We start from the raw sequence: 18136 nt of genomic DNA, 5'->3' as shown, positions 1-18136 counted from the left end.
ACACTGGTACAGATAGGAACCAGAAACACAGGTAATCCAAGGCAGATGATCCCTTCAGGCCCAAGGCACTTCTTATGAAAAGGCCATGCCCACAAGGAAGCACTACCAGGCTTCCACCCCTCCACTTTTATATATCTTCAAGTTGACAAACTTATGTAACTATCACACATGGTCAGGCAGGAAATGGCATTAATAATCATATAAGAGCACCAGTGATGAAAATAAATAGCTAACATCCATAGCTTCTCTACAGTGTCTAAGCTGGTAGGTATGCAAGCAATACTTGCAGAGTTCAAATGTGAGACCCATCTCTGCACCCCGCATTGTGCTTTCCATGTTTTAGCTCATTTAAGCCTCCCGCCACCATCATGAAGAATGTCTACTAACTGCTCCCATTTAGTAGATAAGAAAACCGAGGCCCAGAGAATTGCAGGGTCTTGTCCATGACCAGGCTTTCTATTCTCATAGAGATTTACAGTCTCAGGAAGTCACAGGGCCCGGTCTACTCTGTCCTACAAGGTCTCTATGAGTCAGACTCAACTCATAGAGTTGGTAAGTGGACTGGGGTTAGTAAGCTAGACTTAACCCCTGTAGCTGCCTGACTTCAGAGGTCCAAGAATGACTCTACACCTGTAAAGAGCTACAGCCTCAAAAATCCACAGGAGCAGTTCTACCCTGCAGTAGAGGGTGACTATGAATAAAAATAGACTCAAGGGCAGTGAGTTTCCCCCCACCCCACCCCCCATAACGATCTTATGTAGGGTTCCCAAGGGTGTAAATCTTTACAGGAGCAGAAACCCCCAATTTTCTCCTGTGAAGCAGGCTCATGGGTTTGAGCCACCAGACCCTGTGGGTAGCAGGCCAACTCCTAACTTGCAGCGCCCCCAGGACTCTTCTGACCCTCCCATTCCTGGGCTCCCTTGCCTATGGGTGTGTCAGGGATGAGCATCGCACTAGCAGAGAAGAGGCTCAAGGGAGGTCCCTTTATCTGCTGTCCTTCTCCTCCAAGGCGGATAGGAGCGTTGTCTGATGAATTACAGCCTTTAAAGTATTAAATCTGATATAATGTCCTTTCCTAAGGCTACATCACACAGTTGAAGCCCTTGAGTGGAATTTTAAATGGCTCATCCCTAAACCAGTACATCTAGGATTCAAATGCAGACCTGACAACATAATTAAGGATAATGTATTCAACCGTGCTCCTGAAAGTTCAGGAAGCTCTGGACAGATGGTCAGCTCCCTCCCCGAAATCCCTTTTGTTTATTAGGCCTGTCAAAATCTTAGCTACCTGAGGTGGAACTTTGCAATGGGGTATTTTTGAGATAAAGAGCAGTTCACAAAGAGCATGAGAGGAATTCTTGTAATTTTTAAAAATCCCCAATTAGCTGGCTGAGTTTATATCATTCTAATCGCTTATTTATTTTCTCTGCAGCTAGAATGAGCCCTTATTCCCTGAAATGAAATGGATGCTCAAGGTGGAATTTAGCATTGCCACACATTTAAAAAAATATTTTTCCATTCGGCCCTAATTATGACATAGGGTCTGGTAGTTTTGGGTCCACCCTGGTGACGACCTGAGGGTTTTGAATATGGGGGACTCTCTGGCTCGATGGTTCAGGACCTTGTCTGGGCCTACTCCAATCTTCCAGAAAGTGTGTGACTGTCACTAACTTGGGTGCCAGCAGTAAATAAGGAGGAAGCGAAATCCTTTCAAAGAAAACCCGTTCCTTTAACAATCACTCTCAAAGTGTGTACTGTGAGTCATGGTTTCATAAAGAACGAAACATCTCCATCTTGATAATTTGTTGGCCGTATTTTATCAAGAGACTCGGGCAGCATGAGCAGACTAATTGAAAACAGCCCCCCTTCACCCCAAATCATTTTAGTCAAAAGAGCTTTGTATTATTTGAAACGTGTTGAAATGCTCCTTTTAACGGTCCAGAGAATAATTTCTCTAAATGTCTTAGGATATAAAGAAGGTCTATTTTCCTTAGGAGGTTTTTGTAGAAGTAAACTGATCCTCGTGCATTGTCATTGTGACTTGTTTTAATTGTTCTTCCGTCAGTCCGTCCATCCATCCATCCATCCACCCACTCACCCAAGCTGCCATTGAGTTGGCCCTTGCCTCATGATGACCCACCTCATGCTCCATCGTGGCCATAGGTTTTCACTGAGTGATTTTTTAGAACTAGATTACTAGGTCTTTCTCCTTAGGCTGACTTCGCCTGGAAGTTCCACTGAAATCTGTTCAGCATCCTGGCACGCCACAACCCACCACTGAGAGATGGGTGATAGCTGTGTATAAGGTGCAGATGTCAAGGATCTAAGGAGGACAGGGTTGGGGAGTGGGGAAGTCTCTCCCATATTGAAGGGTCAAATTCTGCCCTAGGACCGCCATTGCTTCTCCTAATGATTCACTGCAAGTTAAGAGTGTCTTTGGTATTCAAAGCAGCATGCAGTCCTGGCAGGGGGTTGGGGGCGGAGTGTTCCAAAGATAATAAAGTCAAATTCCATGTTCTCTAATACTCCTGATCTAAGAGGAAGGTGGATCATCTATCCACTAAGTGTCAGCAGAATCGAACTCACTGCCACGATGGAGTCCGATTCCGACTCATCGTGACCCTAAACGTAAGGTAGCAGAAAAACGACTTTGGCATCCTCCGGAAGGGAGGGATGAGCGAACATCTGAATTCCTTCAAAAACAGACCAGCAGGCTGGGTGCTGTGGCTGGTCTGGGAGAGCCAGATTGATTCAATCACGTCTTTCCTATATTCCATTCCCTCTAGCTCCTTCCTGTGACAGCGTTTCTTTTTCTCATTGTACTTTGACCTTTCTCACGTTTCTCTGTCTTTCTTCTGGAACCCCGCCTCCTGTGCATTTACCTCTGTGGCCTGCGACTTGCTCATCCAATCCCTTCATTGTTCCCCTCCCCTCCTTTTCTTTAGTTCCCTTTTTGAATTTGAGAAGATGGATTGCTTGGCGAACAATATTTCAGAAGTGTTTTTAAAGGCTTCCCAACCCTGCAGGGCGATCTTCTTCTGTCTCTTCCTGGGCTAATTGAAAGTGGAGGGGAATCAGAGCAAAAGAAGAAATATCTGCTGGGGTGAGGGCACAGGAGGGTGAGCTGGCACTTCCCTCTCCTCTTTACCCAACCCCCCTGTATCTTTTTGCTTCCTCCTCTCTGGGGAGCAGGAGCGATAGGCCTGATTGGGGAAGAGCAAGGGAAAAGAGCCAGACATGGAATCAGCCAACCTTCTGTGGGAGCACTGGCTTGAGCCCAACAAAAACAAACATTTTTAGGCTTTATTTGGACGAATGCAAATCAGAGTGACCATCATCATCATTATCAAGTTGCCCTCAAGCCAGCCAATGACAAGTCGTCGGGACTTCAGCGTGTCACAGTAGAATGGGTACATAGGGTTTTGCATGACTAGCTTTTTTTAAATTAACCTCAATTATCGAACCTTCTTTGCCAAAGTTCCCCTGGGTGGACTCAAATCCCCAACCTTCTCACTGGTGTCAGGCATGTTTGCATTATCCTCCCCCGCCCCCCTCCCAAGACTCCACCGGCTGATCTCTGCTCTGGGGTCCGGCTCCTTGCCAAGGGCTCCTGGGTGCACCTTCTTCTCTATCCCTGGCCCAAAACCCCAGGGTGGGGAGGCCTGGAGTCAGTATTCGTGTTTTGAGCAAGCGGAACGAGGCTGAGGGTGCTGGAGGGCTTACTGAGCAGCTCTCCTCAGGATTACCAACCCAGGCCTATCAGACTCTGAGGCCCAGGCTCTGTCCTTGCCCTGGCCTGGCAGGGCGCTCAGGAGTCTCCGGTGGAGACAGCCCCTTTGTCCCCAGCATCTCCTCTCCCGGCAGACAAGTTCTGCCTCCCCGCCCAGATCAGGGAAGGCATCTGAGAGATAAGAACAGCAGTGCGTTGCCGAGCTCTTCCCTAGGGTTTTCTGCAGGGAAGCTCTCATTTGTGCCCAGAAGGCCTTGGACAGCGCACTTGCAGATTGAAGAAACAGGAGCACAAAGAGGCCAAGAGACTTGCCCAACGTGCCACCTCGCTGGGCAGCAGTCATGACAGGAGCAGCAAAGTACCAGGGGAAAAGGGACTGTGTGACCTCAATGAGATTTTCCCTTTGGGGGAACATTTCCATTTTAAAGAGGAACTTGAAGCTATAAAGGCAGTTGTGTAACAGCTTAACCACCAGCTCTGGTGATGGAGGAGGGCCACAAATTCATAGCACACCCATCCCTGCGGGTGCAAACACTCCTGATACGGTCGATTTCAAGGATCCCTGGTGATGGAATGGGTTAAGTGTTTAGATGTTCATGAGAAGGCTGGCGATTAGAACCCCTGTGCTTCTTGGAAAGACTGACAATCTCAGAAGGAGCAGTTCTTCTCTGTCCACCAAAGGAAGGTAGCTAGGACACCGCATAGACTCGGTGGCAGTGGGATTGGTTTATGGGTGGGGCCAATTTCAAGCTGTCAAGGAAGTCACACTGAGCAGGGAGCTAGACAGAGATGCTGACAGTCTAGAGCCTAGGGACTTCAGCACAGCACTGCAGGCTTCCTGAATCCGAGGCCTATGTGAAGGGCATGCTTTTCTTTCTTTCTTTTTTTAATAATCATTTTATTAGGGGCTCATACAACTCATCACAATTGTACATACATCATTTGTGTCCAGCACATTAGCACATATGTTGACCTCATCATTCTCACAACACCTGCTTTCCACTTGAGCCCTTGGTGTCAGCTCATTTTCCCCGTCCCTCCCCGCTCCCCCTCCCCCTGAACCCTTGATAATTTATAAATTATTATTATTTTATCATATCTTACCCCATCTGATATCTCCCTCACCCACTTCTCCACTGTCCATCCCCCAGGGAGGAGGCCATATGTAGACCTTGTCATCTGTTCCCCCTTTCTCCCTCACCTTCCCTCCAACCTCCCGCTATCACCACTCTCTCCACTGGTCCTGGGTTCACTGTATTTCCAGTTCCTATCTGTGCCAGTGTACATCCTCCGGTCCAGCCGGATATGTAAGGTAGAATTGGGATCATGGTAGTGGGGGGGAGGAAGCATTTAAGAACTAGAGGAAAACTGCATATTTCATCGTTGCTACACTGCACTCTGATTGGATCATCTCTTCCCCGCAGCCCTTCTGCAAGGGGATGTCCAATTTCCCCTGGATGGGCCCTGGATCCCCACTCTGCACTCCCCTTCATTCACAATGATAGCATTGTGAATTTTTTTTTGTTTTTTGTCTTTGATGCCTGATGCCTGATCCCTTCGACACCTTGTCATCTCAGGCTGGTGTGCTTCCTCCATGTGGGCTTTGTTGTTTCTTAGTTAGATGGCCCCTTGTTTATCTTCCAGCCTGTGGGACCCCAGATTCTGTATATTTTGACAGCTGGGCATCATCAGCTTTCTTCACCGCATTTGCCTATGCACCCGCTTTGTCTTCAGCGTTCGTGCCAGGGTAGGCTGGTGTGCTTTTTCTGTGTGGGCTTTGTTGTCTCTCAGCTAGATGGCTGCCTGGTTGTCTTCAAGCCTTTAAGACCCCAGATGCTATATCATTTGATAGCCGGGAACCATCAGCTTTCGTCACCACTTTTGCTTATGCACCCACTTTGTCCTCAGTGATCAAGTTGGGAAGGCTGGTGTGCCTCTTCCATGTGGGTTTTGTTGTCTCTCAGCTAGATGGTGCTTGTTTATCTTCAGGTCTTTAAGACTTCATGTGCTATATCTTTTGGTAGCTGGGCACCATCAGCTTTCTTCACCACTTTTGCTTGTGCACCCATTGTCTTCAGTGACTTCAGGTGTTATATCTTTTGGTAGCCAAGCACCATCTGCTTTCTTCACCACATTTTGTTGTGCACCCATTGTCTTCAGTGAAGGGCACGCTTTTCATAGCTGCTCCTGTGTGCTAACTCATCTGCAAGTTGCTAGGCCAGACCCAAAGAGCTTTTCTCGCCTGGTTAGTTTTTGTTGGGGACTCTTGTTTTGTAACCTTGAAAGTCCTCTTCTTCCTCATCCCAACTTCTTCCCCTTCTGCTTCTCCCCCCACCCTGCTGCCCATTTTCTGTTCCCCCTCCCTTTCCGTCTGAATCATCGGCACCTTTCCCACACCCTGCCTCCCTCCAGCATTGTCTTACTCCCCCGGAGAATCAGGGTGCTCGGGTGAGGAAGGAGTAAATTCTGCAACCTGCCTGCTAGGTTTAAATCTCAGATCTCCTTTACTTGCTGTGTGACCTTGGGCAAGTTACTGAACTCTCTGTGTTTCAGTTTTCTCATCTGTAAAGTGAGAATAGGCATGATATCCACTGTCTAAAGCACTTGGTACAGTGGCCTTTGGAGTGTTAGCTCCTGTTAGCATTTTTCATGCCTGAGGTTTCTCAGCTGTGTGGGCATTGCCTCTTCCTACCCTGTCGCCATCTCGCACCATTTTGCCAAAAGGAAGCCAGGTTCCCTGCCCTATATGACTACCCAATTTTGTTCTATTACCTCGATGGCACTGGGCTTGGGTTTGAATCAAGGGTCACTAGGAGTCACCTTCCTCAGCATCACTGCCTGTGAACTCCCACTGTCCCCAGTCAATGGCCCTTGTCCCCCTGTCTCTGCCATCCTCCTTAATGAAGTGTCAGCCTCTTGTGTTGTGGAAAGCCAGAGTCTGGAAAAATGCAGTTAGGGGATCTCATCCTGGCTCCTCCTGAGGCCCAGCATGAGCTCCACACTTGTCCTTCCATAGTGGGGGCATGACAGGTGGTTTTCCCTTTTCTTTCTTTTAGATCCTATTACAACTCATAAAGCACTAGGGAAAGTCAGAAAGGATTGCTACTAGAGGGTGCCAGTTTATTCCAAACAAAACTCATTTAAACGTGCCTCTGTGATCGGTGGGTGGCACAGAAATAAACATCTCAAGAACACGCTTGGCTTAGTCTTGGTCGGGTGCCTTCAAAAGAAAAGTCACACTGCCATCGAGTTGACACTACTTATAGTGACCCCGGAGGACAGGGCGGACCTGGTTCGGTGGATTTCTGAGTCTATAACGCGTCCCTGGGGTGGAGATCCCGTCTTTCTAAAGAAAGGCCCAATCGAACAGTGGCTTCCTGGGATAGGTCAATTCAAGGCCGGGAGCTCAACTCAGAAGGTTCTGGTTTGGGCATGCCAAAGAGGGACTCCTGATAGATGTTCTCCAAGGACGGCCACTAAAGGCTTCTGAGGAAGAAGGTTTAACAACCTTGAAAAATGTATCGGTGAGAAATAGGCCAGAAAAACGGCCCTGAGGAATTTTCTCCCATTACGACAATGCACCGCCTCGTTCTTGAGGGGTGACAAGAACTCTCCGATGAGAATGCCTTTGGGTGACCTTACCCCATCCACCCCGGAGGACGTCTCCCTCAAGAAAACAATCGCTTCGTGTTTTGTATGTTTGTTTAAGAAAGGTGTCTGTGATGGGTTTGTCGCAATCCTTTTTGACTTACTCTCCTGAGTATGAGGACCCAAACACAACACAACCAAAGTTAAGAACATTTCAATTGTCCTTGGGCTCAATTGTGAAGGTCCGACCTGCGGAGGGGTCCAGGCAGGCAGGGAATTGCTGCTTGCCGTGAGGACGTTTGTGCCCATCCAGGTGCCACCTTTCCGATGAGTCTATTCCAGATGGGGCCCCTGGGAGAGGCTGGTGGAGTCTGAGATGGGGCGCACGTGGCACCATTCCTCTAATCCTTGTGTGATTTTTTTTCCCACCAGGGAGAGAATTGAGTTTTGTCAGTCCTTTCCCAGGGACACGTCTGAAGAGTTACTCAGGGTACCTCACCGTGAATAAGACGTACAACAGCAACCTGTTCTTCTGGTTCTTTCCCGCCCAGGTAGGCACCGACACACCAGAGCCGACCGCCCACTAGCCTCTGGGGCTTTAAAACAAGCTTGGAGATTTTATTTGCTAAAAATATATGCAGGAAACCAGTGCTTGCAGGGGGCAGACAGGCAGCTTTCCACGTTCTTACAGCCTTATTTGGGATTATTAGCATTGGCATCATCTTCCTCCTGACTTTTTTTGTGGTTGTTGCTCTAAAAATACTTGGGGCAGGGCTGGGGGTGGGGAGGAGCAAGAGGCTAAGGAGGGGGGCAAGCCCCCGCAGTTCACAGAGCTGTGTGTAGTTGGCCATGTCTGGTTGTCTGTGACTTTTGCATTCACTCATTCCTGCCTTCAGTCCCACTCACTGAGTAGGTACTGTCCTACGGGGGCACAGAGGAGAGGCCACCTGACTTATACTCTGTGAGCTTTGGGGAGCAGTGGGGAAGGATTGGTGATCTAGGATGGCTTCCTGGAAGAGGAGGAATCATTCACCTTCCCAGGTCGTGAGTTTGACCTTGTGCTTAGTGTTTCTTCAAGGTCAGATGTTGCTGAGTGAACGAATCCCCTTAAGCTTATGGGATCCATGAGCTTAAAGTACTGGGGTACTACGGGGAGGGGTGCGGAGATGCATAAACAAATTTCATCTCACCACGGAGTCATTTTCTATTTTCGTTTTTCAAATGAGATTTGCTTTAAAAGCCAGGGAAAACAAAGAGGAAGCTATCCCTATGGAGAGTTAGTGTTTATGTTTGCATGTGATTTGCATATGGCTGTGCTGCATGTATAATGACTAGATAAATGGCTTCACCCTGCATAGTTTTTGAGTCCAATGGCTTCGACTAGAATTGCTAGATTCTATTTTTACTTGACTTCTTACTTCTGCTTTCTCGCCCTGGCCTCTGAGGTCACTCACACTCACTGCCGTGGAGTCGAGTTGATGCCGACTCAGAGCGACCCTATAGGACAGGGTAGAACTGCTCCGGTGAGTTTCTGAGAAGGTCACTCTTTCCCGGAGTTGAAAGCCTCGTCTTTCTCCTGCGCGGAAGCCGTTGGTTTCAAACTGCAGAACTTGTCTCTGACTCGGGTCCTTCACAGCAAAGACTGGCGGGGAGGCTTGTGGGGAACGGCGAGGAAATGCAGCGACTGTGTGGCTGTGTTCATGATGGCCCCAGGCTGGGCCAGCTCTGGGAATTGTGTTCTGAGTGGATGACTTACATCTTCTTCCTCTGTGTCCTTGTGGGACAGGGTGAAACGAGAGAGGTGCCCACAGCACACTTAAGGAGACACTGAGTCTCAGGGCTCAGCGGCCTCAGGCTCTTGCTGGTGCCTCCATTTGTAGAATGCAAATGGAATCCAGAGGGGCAAGCAGTTAGTTGGCCTTGTCTGGGGTGGTCCTGCCTACCAGGGCAGGGCAGAGAAGGGTGGAGAACGCATCTGGAAGCCAACAGGGAAAACTGTTCACCGCAGCAACCACCCAAGGCAAAGTTGATTTAAATGACATCTAGCCATATGACCTCCTTCCCAGAAGTGGGAAGTTGTCTTGTGTACTCAGGCGTGCTTTAAACTTTATGCCTTTCAGAAACCAGACAGCACATGCATATTTTTTGATGCCATATCTATCACTAGCCCTGACTACAGACATTTAACACGAACCCTTTTGTATTCGTTCCCTATCGCCACTGTAGCAATTTTCCCAATGTGGTGGCTTGAAACCACACAAATTCATTATTTCTGAAGGTCAAAGATCGGCTCTGCCTGGGCTGAAGTCGAGCTTGGCAGGCTGCAAGCCCCCTGGCTTCTCTGGAGGAGGGTGTTTTCTTGCTTTCTCTAGCTTCATTAGGTCACTCACATTCCTTGACCTTCTCTTTCCTTCCCTGGCTTCCTCCTCCCGTCTTCCAAGACAGCGGTGGCGAGCCGAGTCCTTCTTACTCCACACACTCGGATCCCCACCGACCCCACCTCGCCTCTCTGCCTCCAGTCGTTAGTGTCCTTTTTCCTTGTGGGTTCAGCATTGGAGGGCTAACTACCAGGCTAGCAGTTCAAACCCTCCAGATAAAAGTGAGTCTGTCTGCTCCCTCAGCGCTGTATAATCTGGAAGGAACGCTAAGCCACGGGACTGTCCCAGGGCATCACGGTGAGTCGGAATCTACTCCGTGGCAGTGGGTGGATGGTGACGTTGAACCCAACAGGATCCTCCCATTGGTTTAACAATTCCACCTGCACCCTTAAGTCTTCTTTGTCATGCTATACAACAGCATCACAGGTTTTGGGGGTTACAACCTTTAGGGGGATGGGGCATTATCCTGCCCACCACAATCTTGGTAATTCCAAGCAGAACGTATGCTTGGAATTCTTGCTTAGATGAGTACTTCCCATAGGCTGTCTCTCAACAAGCCTCCTGCTTTATTGTATGGAAGGGTTCTCCCAGAGACTCTGAGTCCATAAAGTGGGAGAGGCCGGGAGGCTGGGGGACTATATCTGAGAAGCTCCAGTCTGTGCCCACTCACTGCCCTGTGTCCAGTGCTTCTGACCCCAAAGGGGCCTTCAGGCCTTTACCAGAACAAAACACCCAGAGTAGCCGATCCAAGATGGAGGTGAGGATGAGCATGAGTTATGGGAGAGGCAAGTGGGACCCATGGGGTCAGCTTTCCTTTAGAACCTGTTAGAATCAGTCTCCAGTCCTCCCCCAACACCTGTCTCACCTACCTCAACTCCAAGAAATCTGACCCTTTACTTTATTCTGCTTTGTTAGCTGTATAAAACTCAGGGCTATACTGCCCCTGTGGGTTCTGAGACTGTAACCCTTTATAGGAGCGGCAAACCTCATGGCTGGTGGTTTCAAACTGCTGACCTTGAGGTTAGCAGCCCAATGTGTAATTCACTATGTCACCATGGGAATCCTGGCTGTCTAATGAAGCCAGTTAATTCCTTGTTGACTTCTGAAGGCCGAGTCTTCTTTGGGAAACCAGGCAGATGTATGACAATGGGATTCATCAGGAGAGAAGTGACCAGACAGAAACAGAACCCAACCCCATTGTCCTCCCTTCTTTCTGAGGTTGCCCCTGAGCATGTGACTGGCTTTGTTTAGAATGCAGGGGACGCACAGGGATGGGAAAGGCCATGCATGGACATGTTTGAGTCCTCTATGAAAGACTGAAGTCAAAGAAAAGCCCATGAGTCCATTCCGACTCGTGGAGACCCCTCCTGTGTGTCGGAGTAGGGCTGTGTTTCCACAGGGTCTTCCTGGAAACAGCCTGGCAGATCTTTCTTCTGCACTGCCATGGGAGGGCCCAAACACCCAACCTTTCTGTTAGCAGCTGCAGGCACATCTGTTTGCACCACCCAGGGACCTCCAGGTCTGAAAGACCAGCAGGAGTTGATGGCTGCCTGTGGCTGGTTTTTCCTGTTTATTTGTTTATTCTAATTAAGTAAAAAGCCACCTGTGCATCTCTGACCAGCTCATGCTGCTTGCCGTTCAGGGCTGTAGCCCTAAATACATTCTCTAGGTTGGTCCCGGAAGATGAAACACAGGAGCCACGGTGCAGGGTGCATCTGGAAGCACTAGCTGCTGCTCCAGGGGAGAGAGAATGGCAGAGATGGGGAGGCTGGCACCTGCACAGGGTGTCCACACCAGGCAGCTGGGAAAGATGGTTGGAGAGCTCCTTACAGAGGACCCACACACAGAGCCAAATAACCGAGGCCCGAAGCCACCCATCCTGCAGAGCCCATGGGGCTGTAAATTACGGGCCGGGATCAGGGTGGGTGAAGGAGAGAAAGGATGTGACAAGGTGAAGCAGGGGTCACTGAGATGGGTGCAGTCACTTTCATTTGGCCGCCACATCAATTCAAGGCCGTCCCCGGGAAGCAGCCTTGATATCACTATCCGCCAAGAAGCGAGCCTGGGACAACACCGAAGGTGCAGAAAATAGGAGCGCCAGGAAGGATGCCCCACTTGTCATATCCTCTGAGGATTTGGGGGATGCTGTTTCTCAAATTAGTTTTGTTTTCCTGTTCTTTCTGTGAGCCTCCCCTGTTATTGTGCACAGATCAGCGCATAATGGGCTCCAGAGCGTGTGCAGCGGGGATAGAAACGGCAAGAGAAATGAGTAGGCCCGTTTGCCTGGGATACGAAAGTATAATGAAGCCAATAACAATGTAAAAACCCGAACAGTGGTTGTGAAGTGCACATTGACTCTGCAGTTGCTTATTTACTTCTGACAACAACCCCGAGAGGAGGCCGTTCTGCCCTCCGTCTGCAGACCAAGAAAATCAGTGATGATGGAGACGAAATAATTAGCCCAAGTCCCTGGGTGGCCAAAGCCATTAGGTATTTCTGCCACTAGCTTCAAGGCCAGCTGCTGAGTCTGCGCAGGGGCACCTTGGAAGAAAGGGCTGGTGATCTAGGGCAGAACAACGAGCCATTGGAAACCCATGCAGCAGCCTTCTCTGTGGACACACAGGGGCTGACTGAAGTGGAATTGACTCAGGGGTGACTGCGTGTTTTATTTCACTTCTCACCCAACCAGAAACCCTCGCGACTGACCAATAGGGGACATCATGGTAAACAGAGAAGAGCGTGAAGCTGTTGAAGATTGGGTGATGCTTGGCTCCACCATCAATGCTCATGGAAGCAGCAGTCAAGAAAGCCGAAGATGAATTCCACTGAGTGAATCCGTTGCACAGATCTCTGCAGAATATTAGAAAGCAAGGCATGTTCCTTTGAGGACTAAGGCGCATCTGACCCAAGCCATGGTATTTTCTTTCCATCGCCTCTGTGCATGTGAACGATGGGCGCTGAATAAGGCAGGCTGGAGAGGAATTGGTGCGTTTGAATGGGGGTGCTGCAGCAGCATACTGAAAGCACCACGGACTGCTAAAAGGACAAACACATGTGTCTCGGAAGAAGCATGGCCAGAGGGCTCCTTAGAGGCAAAGATGGCGAGACGTTGCCCCTACATACTTTGGACATGTTGTCAGGAGAGGCCAGCCCCAGGAGAAGGACATCATGCTTGGTGAAGTGGAGAGGCGGTGAAATAGAAGAAGACCCTGCACAAGTTGGATCGACACGGTGGCTGCAGCAATGGGCTCAAGCGCAGGAGCCATGGTGAGGCGGGCTCCGCATGTGTTTCATTCTGCGGTGTGCTGGGTTGCTATGGGTGGGAACCCACTCTCGGGCCTCTAGCAATCACAGAAGTCCGCAGAGCTGGGACTTACATGTAGATCTCTGACCTCAACACTTCTGCTTTCTCCGCTGTGTGCTCGGTCCTCGTTACGGAAGAAACCCAAGCACAAGGTTAAAATGATCGCTTCCTGAGGGAGCCAGGCTTGGATCGCAAGCTCGGCACTAGCCCCGATGCTAACGTCGATCTCGAGTGCATCTCTGCAGGTCCGGTTTCCTATTTAAAACTGGGGTTCAGAGGACGAACTTGATGTGGCTTTGAGACAAGCGAGAGAGTGTTGTGGAGCCCTCGGAGCTGGGCCTGGTTCTGAGGACGGAGCGGTGCTTTCATTGCTGGGGTTCGTCTTCTCATTTTCGGCGTGGTTAATAGTAACTTTCTTACAGAAATAAACCATGACGTTAAAAAAGACAGGAAACGGTGGAAAATTCCAAATCAGGAGGACCTGAGAGCTAGCCAAAAGTCTGGATTAATTGTTACCGGGGAAGGATATTACAAAGTGAACTGGCACTTTTTCACATCTTATAAGATAAAAAATAATATGGATTGCTATTTTAAAAAATGAACTCCTATCTCGTTGGAAAAGAATATCCAGTCTTGTCTTCTAGGTGTAGGAACATTGGTAACTTATTGGAAGCATGTATTTAGTCAAGACTTTACATATTTAACTCAAAGGTCATGGGGCCAACTAGGAGCCCTGCTGGCGCTGTGGGTCTGAGTTGAGCTGCTACCCCACAGTCGGCAGTTTAAAGTTACCAGCTATTCTGTGGGAGAAAGAGGAGGCTCCCTACTCCCAGAAAGAATTACAAGCTTGGAAACCCCCAGGGGGAGTTCTGCTTTGTCCTCCAGGGCTCCTATGAGTTGGGATCGACCCCACTGCACCACGTTTGTTTGGCCTGGGGTCACGGAGCCCAAATCTGAGGCAGGTGGAGCTAGACCTGGGCTTTTTAACCAAGGACCTCATTCTGCTCCTCTGGCCCGGAGTCTGTTTGCTGAGAAACGTCAGGATCACACTGAGAGGAGTGAGACACAACATTTCAGGGGGTACTTACTCGGGATCAAATGCTATGCTAGGTTTCAGGGTGGCCCCAAATCCATATCCACTAGAACCTCAGACTGTGACCTCACTTGGCAACAGGGGTTTGCAGATGCAGTTAGTTGACAGATAAGGTCATACTGGATTAGACTGGGCTCTAAAGCCAGTGACAGATGTCCTTACGAGAAGGCCGTATGACCAGAGCCAGAGATTGGCACGATGCAGCTACAAACCAAGGAACCCTGAGGATTACCAGCTTCCACTGAACATAAGGAAGAGCGGCATGGAGCGGATGCTCCTCTCTGGCCCCAGAAAGAATCAACCTTGCCAAACACATCAATTTCAGTTTTCTAACGTCCAGATCTGTAAGAGAGTCAATGTCTGGTTTTTCAAGCCGTCCAGTGTTGGTTTGTTTGTCACCTCACCACTAATAAATTAAAAGAGGCCCTTAGAAAAGGCAGGGCAGCATGAGATTAGGCTGACACCCCGGGAACAAAGCAAAATACCAGTGGCCATCAAGTTGACTTTGGACACATGGTGATCCCTGTGTGTCACAGTAGAACTGGGCTCCAGGTGATTTTTCAGAAGTAAATCTCTAGATATTTATCTTTTATGGAAGTAAATCTCTAGACATTTGTCTTTTATGGAAAACAAATAAACAAACATTTTGATAAGTTTTTGGTGAAGGTATATGCAAAGATTTAGCGACATCTCTTATGTTTATCCCAATGAGTCATCATTCTCTTTGACTGTACTTAGTTTGTTCCCTTTCTGGGACTCTCATTTCTGGTCCCCTTATGTTCCCATCTTTGCGATTGAGTAATTGTTGACCGTTCTAGTCTCACAGTGAGAGCTTTTAAGGAGGGCACTGATCTTCTGGGTAATGTCCTTTATTTTGTATGCATGTTGTTAATTCACTAAAAGGTCATCTCAGAGGATAAGCTTGGTTCTAGGTTAAAGAGGGTGAACGAGGCCTCTGTTCTCTGTTGTTCGGATTCGTCTGGCTTTACTTTTAAATAAGCATTTGAGTGACACTGCATAGTTGCCTCACATTCTATTTGGGACCAACTATTGAGACCTTGGTCGGAATGGGGGTACTGGGGTACCCCCTATTTCTTCTGGTCTCAAGGAAGTTGAGGTTGTGACCAGGGCTTTCTTTCAAGGTCCCTCTTGGTGGACTTGAACTTCAAATATTTCAGTTAGAAATTGAGTGCATTAATCATTTGTACCACTTAGGGACCAACAAAAGGGCAATGATCTACATTAATGCCCCTGGGCATAAACAGAAGGCATCTCCTCTGTCAGTCATGTCCCGAAGGGTCCCTGGAAGCCACCACACAATCCATCTCTGAGAGTGAAGGTGTGGAATTGGGCTCCCCCTGTGTCTTCTCCAGGTACACTTCCTCTTCTGGGTATCAGAGAGTTTCTAGTAACACAATCTGGCAGTGGACAAGCATCCCAAACCCAGATGCTGCTCATCTGAACTATACAGAGGGCTGAAGGATTCCCAAGCTCAACTGTCTAGCCCCTTTCTATATAGACTCAGATCAGTAGACCTGCAGTGGGGTTGAAGCTTTTCATTTCTAAAAAGTATCCCTACAAGTGGACCCAATGCAGTTAGTTCATGGATTTGAATTTGAGAAAGGAGACAAGAGAATGACAAGAGGCCAGGGTAGTGAGATCATAACTCCAGGTCTGTACTTCTTGGCTGTTCCAACTTGGGGCAAGACATTTGCATTCTCTGGACCTCAGATATCACAGGCAGAAAGAAAGTTTAAAGCCCGGTTGCCTATAAGAATGCCTCAATGTGTTACCAAGGGATGAACATAATCCAAGAACTCCAATTCCAATTCAGCTCATTCTGAATGAGCACTTGAGTTTGGGTGCTCTGTGTGGTAGCCAATCTCCATCATGGCCGCATTGGTCTTGGTTTGTTGGTATCTTTGTCTTGAATAGGACTGAGCCTTTTGTGACCAACAGAATATGGCAGACATGACTCCTGTGACTCTCAAGGTGAAATCATAAAGGGCATGGCGACTTCTCTCTTGGTCTCTTGACTGTTCACTCTAGGGCAGGCCAGAGGCCATGTTAAGAGGACACAGAAGAAACCAAGCGAGGAAGCCAATGAGCAAAAGATGCTTCTCGACTACCTCCAGCATCGACTTGCCCTAAGCCATGAGAACAAGTGAGATGGGCTACAGTCCAGACCGTCCAGCCCCAGCCAAACCTTCAGATGACTGCAGCTCCTGCCAATATCATGTTGGGAACCTTATGCGGGATGCCGACCCAGAACTGCCCAGTCCTATTCCTGCCCCATAGAAAACTTGAGATAGCAATGTATTGGATTTCTAAGTCACTACATTTTGCAGAGCTGTAATTCATCATGAGGTAACTGCTGTGTGTTTTTAGCTGGGATAGGATGGGACAACTAGCATATACTCTCTAACATAGGGAGTCATGGCGCCAGGTACCAACTAGTTATCAATGCATTTGTCCTTCATCTCCAATCCGACCTTCTCTGCTCTGCACTGATGGGATCTCAAGCACGTTTCCTCTGCAGTGAGCACGATAATAAGCTTTGTCAGTAGAGGGTGCTGGAAGGACACTGTAAGAGGACTTTCCCTGCTCCAGTGCTCAGTGTGTTCCTTCTCTTGCCCCACAGTGGACGAAACATGGGCTGCTAATGGCTAGGTAGGCAGTTCGGACTCACCAGCTACTCGAAGTGGAGAGGTTGGGGTGGTGGGGGCGGGAAGATGAGGCATTCAGCTTTGGTAAAGATTTAGTCTCAGAAACCCTATGGAGCAGTTCGGCGTTGTCCGAATAAACTTGCTTGAGTCAGAATTTGCTCCATTGCAGTGGACTTGATTTGGCGTAGGGGTCAGTGAGACATCTTGTGCCCTTGGTGCTCTGCCTTGGTTCTCCACCAAGGCCATGCAGACCCTCATCAAGCATATAGTCCTGGCTTTGGTATGGTGGCTACCTTGTTGGGACCCTCCTTGCATGGACACTGCACATTTCTGGCTCTCGTGACCCTGCTGCTGAGCCAGCTCCAGACAGTCCAACTCTGCGCAGTACCTTCACCAGCCTCCTAAGATGGCCCTGCTTTTGCGACAGATCACTTTCACAGTGATCACTCTTATAAGACTCCCCAATCCCTTCTCTTAGATTTTCACATGCACCGAGTGCATGGTCCCACCCACTCATTTGGTGGGGGTCACAGAGACACGGGCAGAAGGGTCATATCAATACATTTCTTATTAGCTCATTCCCTGGGGTCATCTCAATCTGGACACTGTGGGCCTCAGGCCTATGCTGTCTAAGAGCAGGACCAAGCAGGCTCTTAGCTCTCATTCCTGTGAGAAGCCTGTGAGCCTGTGCCTCAATTCCTACTGTGAGCACCCCCACCCCCTACCCCCTTAGCCAACCACAGTCCCTCGGGTAGTTTCCATATTTCTTTCAATGTGGATGTCCTGTATATTAGGCCGTGGCCCACCATTAAGTAGCATGGACTCCCAATATCTCTATGCCTTCTGCACATCCTCCTGCAAGCTCCATGGAAGGGTTTTCTTCTTGACCAGAGACTGTAAGCCAGCCTTGGAAAACCCAGTCATATTCCTAGAGAACTTGGTCAACCTCTCAGTCAAGGGCTATGACCACACCCTCTTCAGTGTGGTTTGGATCCCACCCTTGGGGAGACCTCCTACCTCCATCCTGAGTTTGTCTCTCCTTGAGTTACTCTCCCTCAGTCCAAGGTCCTCTTTAGAGTTTTCCTTACATCTGTATAGTTATTCCCCTGGCATCATTAATATTAAACAGAAAATGACCCCTGAACGGATTCCAGCAGACTCTATAGGGCAGAGTAGATGTGACCCACAGTGTGTCCAAGGAAGGCTGACTGGTGGTTTCAAACAGACAACCTTTCTGTTAGTAGCCGAGTGCTTAATCTTTATGCCACTAGGACCTCTTAATACATAGTTTTTTAAATCAAAATTCCCCTGTTGCAATTACCGGGTGGTCTCTACCTCCTGCTCACACCCTAACAGATATAGTTACCAATTCTAAAT

The 18136-nt window shown here is 48.7% G+C and overlaps 1 protein-coding gene across 1 annotated transcript in view; it reads left to right on the top strand.

Annotated features, from left to right (window-relative positions):
- The window catches only part of CPVL (carboxypeptidase vitellogenic like), a 130926-nt gene that overhangs the window by 5151 nt on the left and 107639 nt on the right, over window positions 1–18136 (top strand). Inside the window, exon 2 of the mRNA XM_004702853.2 lies at window positions 7751–7869. Within this exon, the coding sequence (XP_004702910.1) occupies window positions 7751–7869 (119 nt within the window). The remainder of the gene's footprint in view (window positions 1–7750; window positions 7870–18136) is intronic.

This window comes from Echinops telfairi, unplaced genomic scaffold (assembly GCF_000313985.2).
Source record: "Echinops telfairi isolate 266 unplaced genomic scaffold, ASM31398v2 ScPeMD7_23;HRSCAF=83, whole genome shotgun sequence".
In the NCBI taxonomy this organism is placed as follows: domain Eukaryota; kingdom Metazoa; phylum Chordata; class Mammalia; order Afrosoricida; family Tenrecidae; genus Echinops; species Echinops telfairi.
The sequence above is the reverse complement of the archived record's forward strand: the minus strand, read 5'-3'. Positions and strand labels throughout refer to the sequence as shown.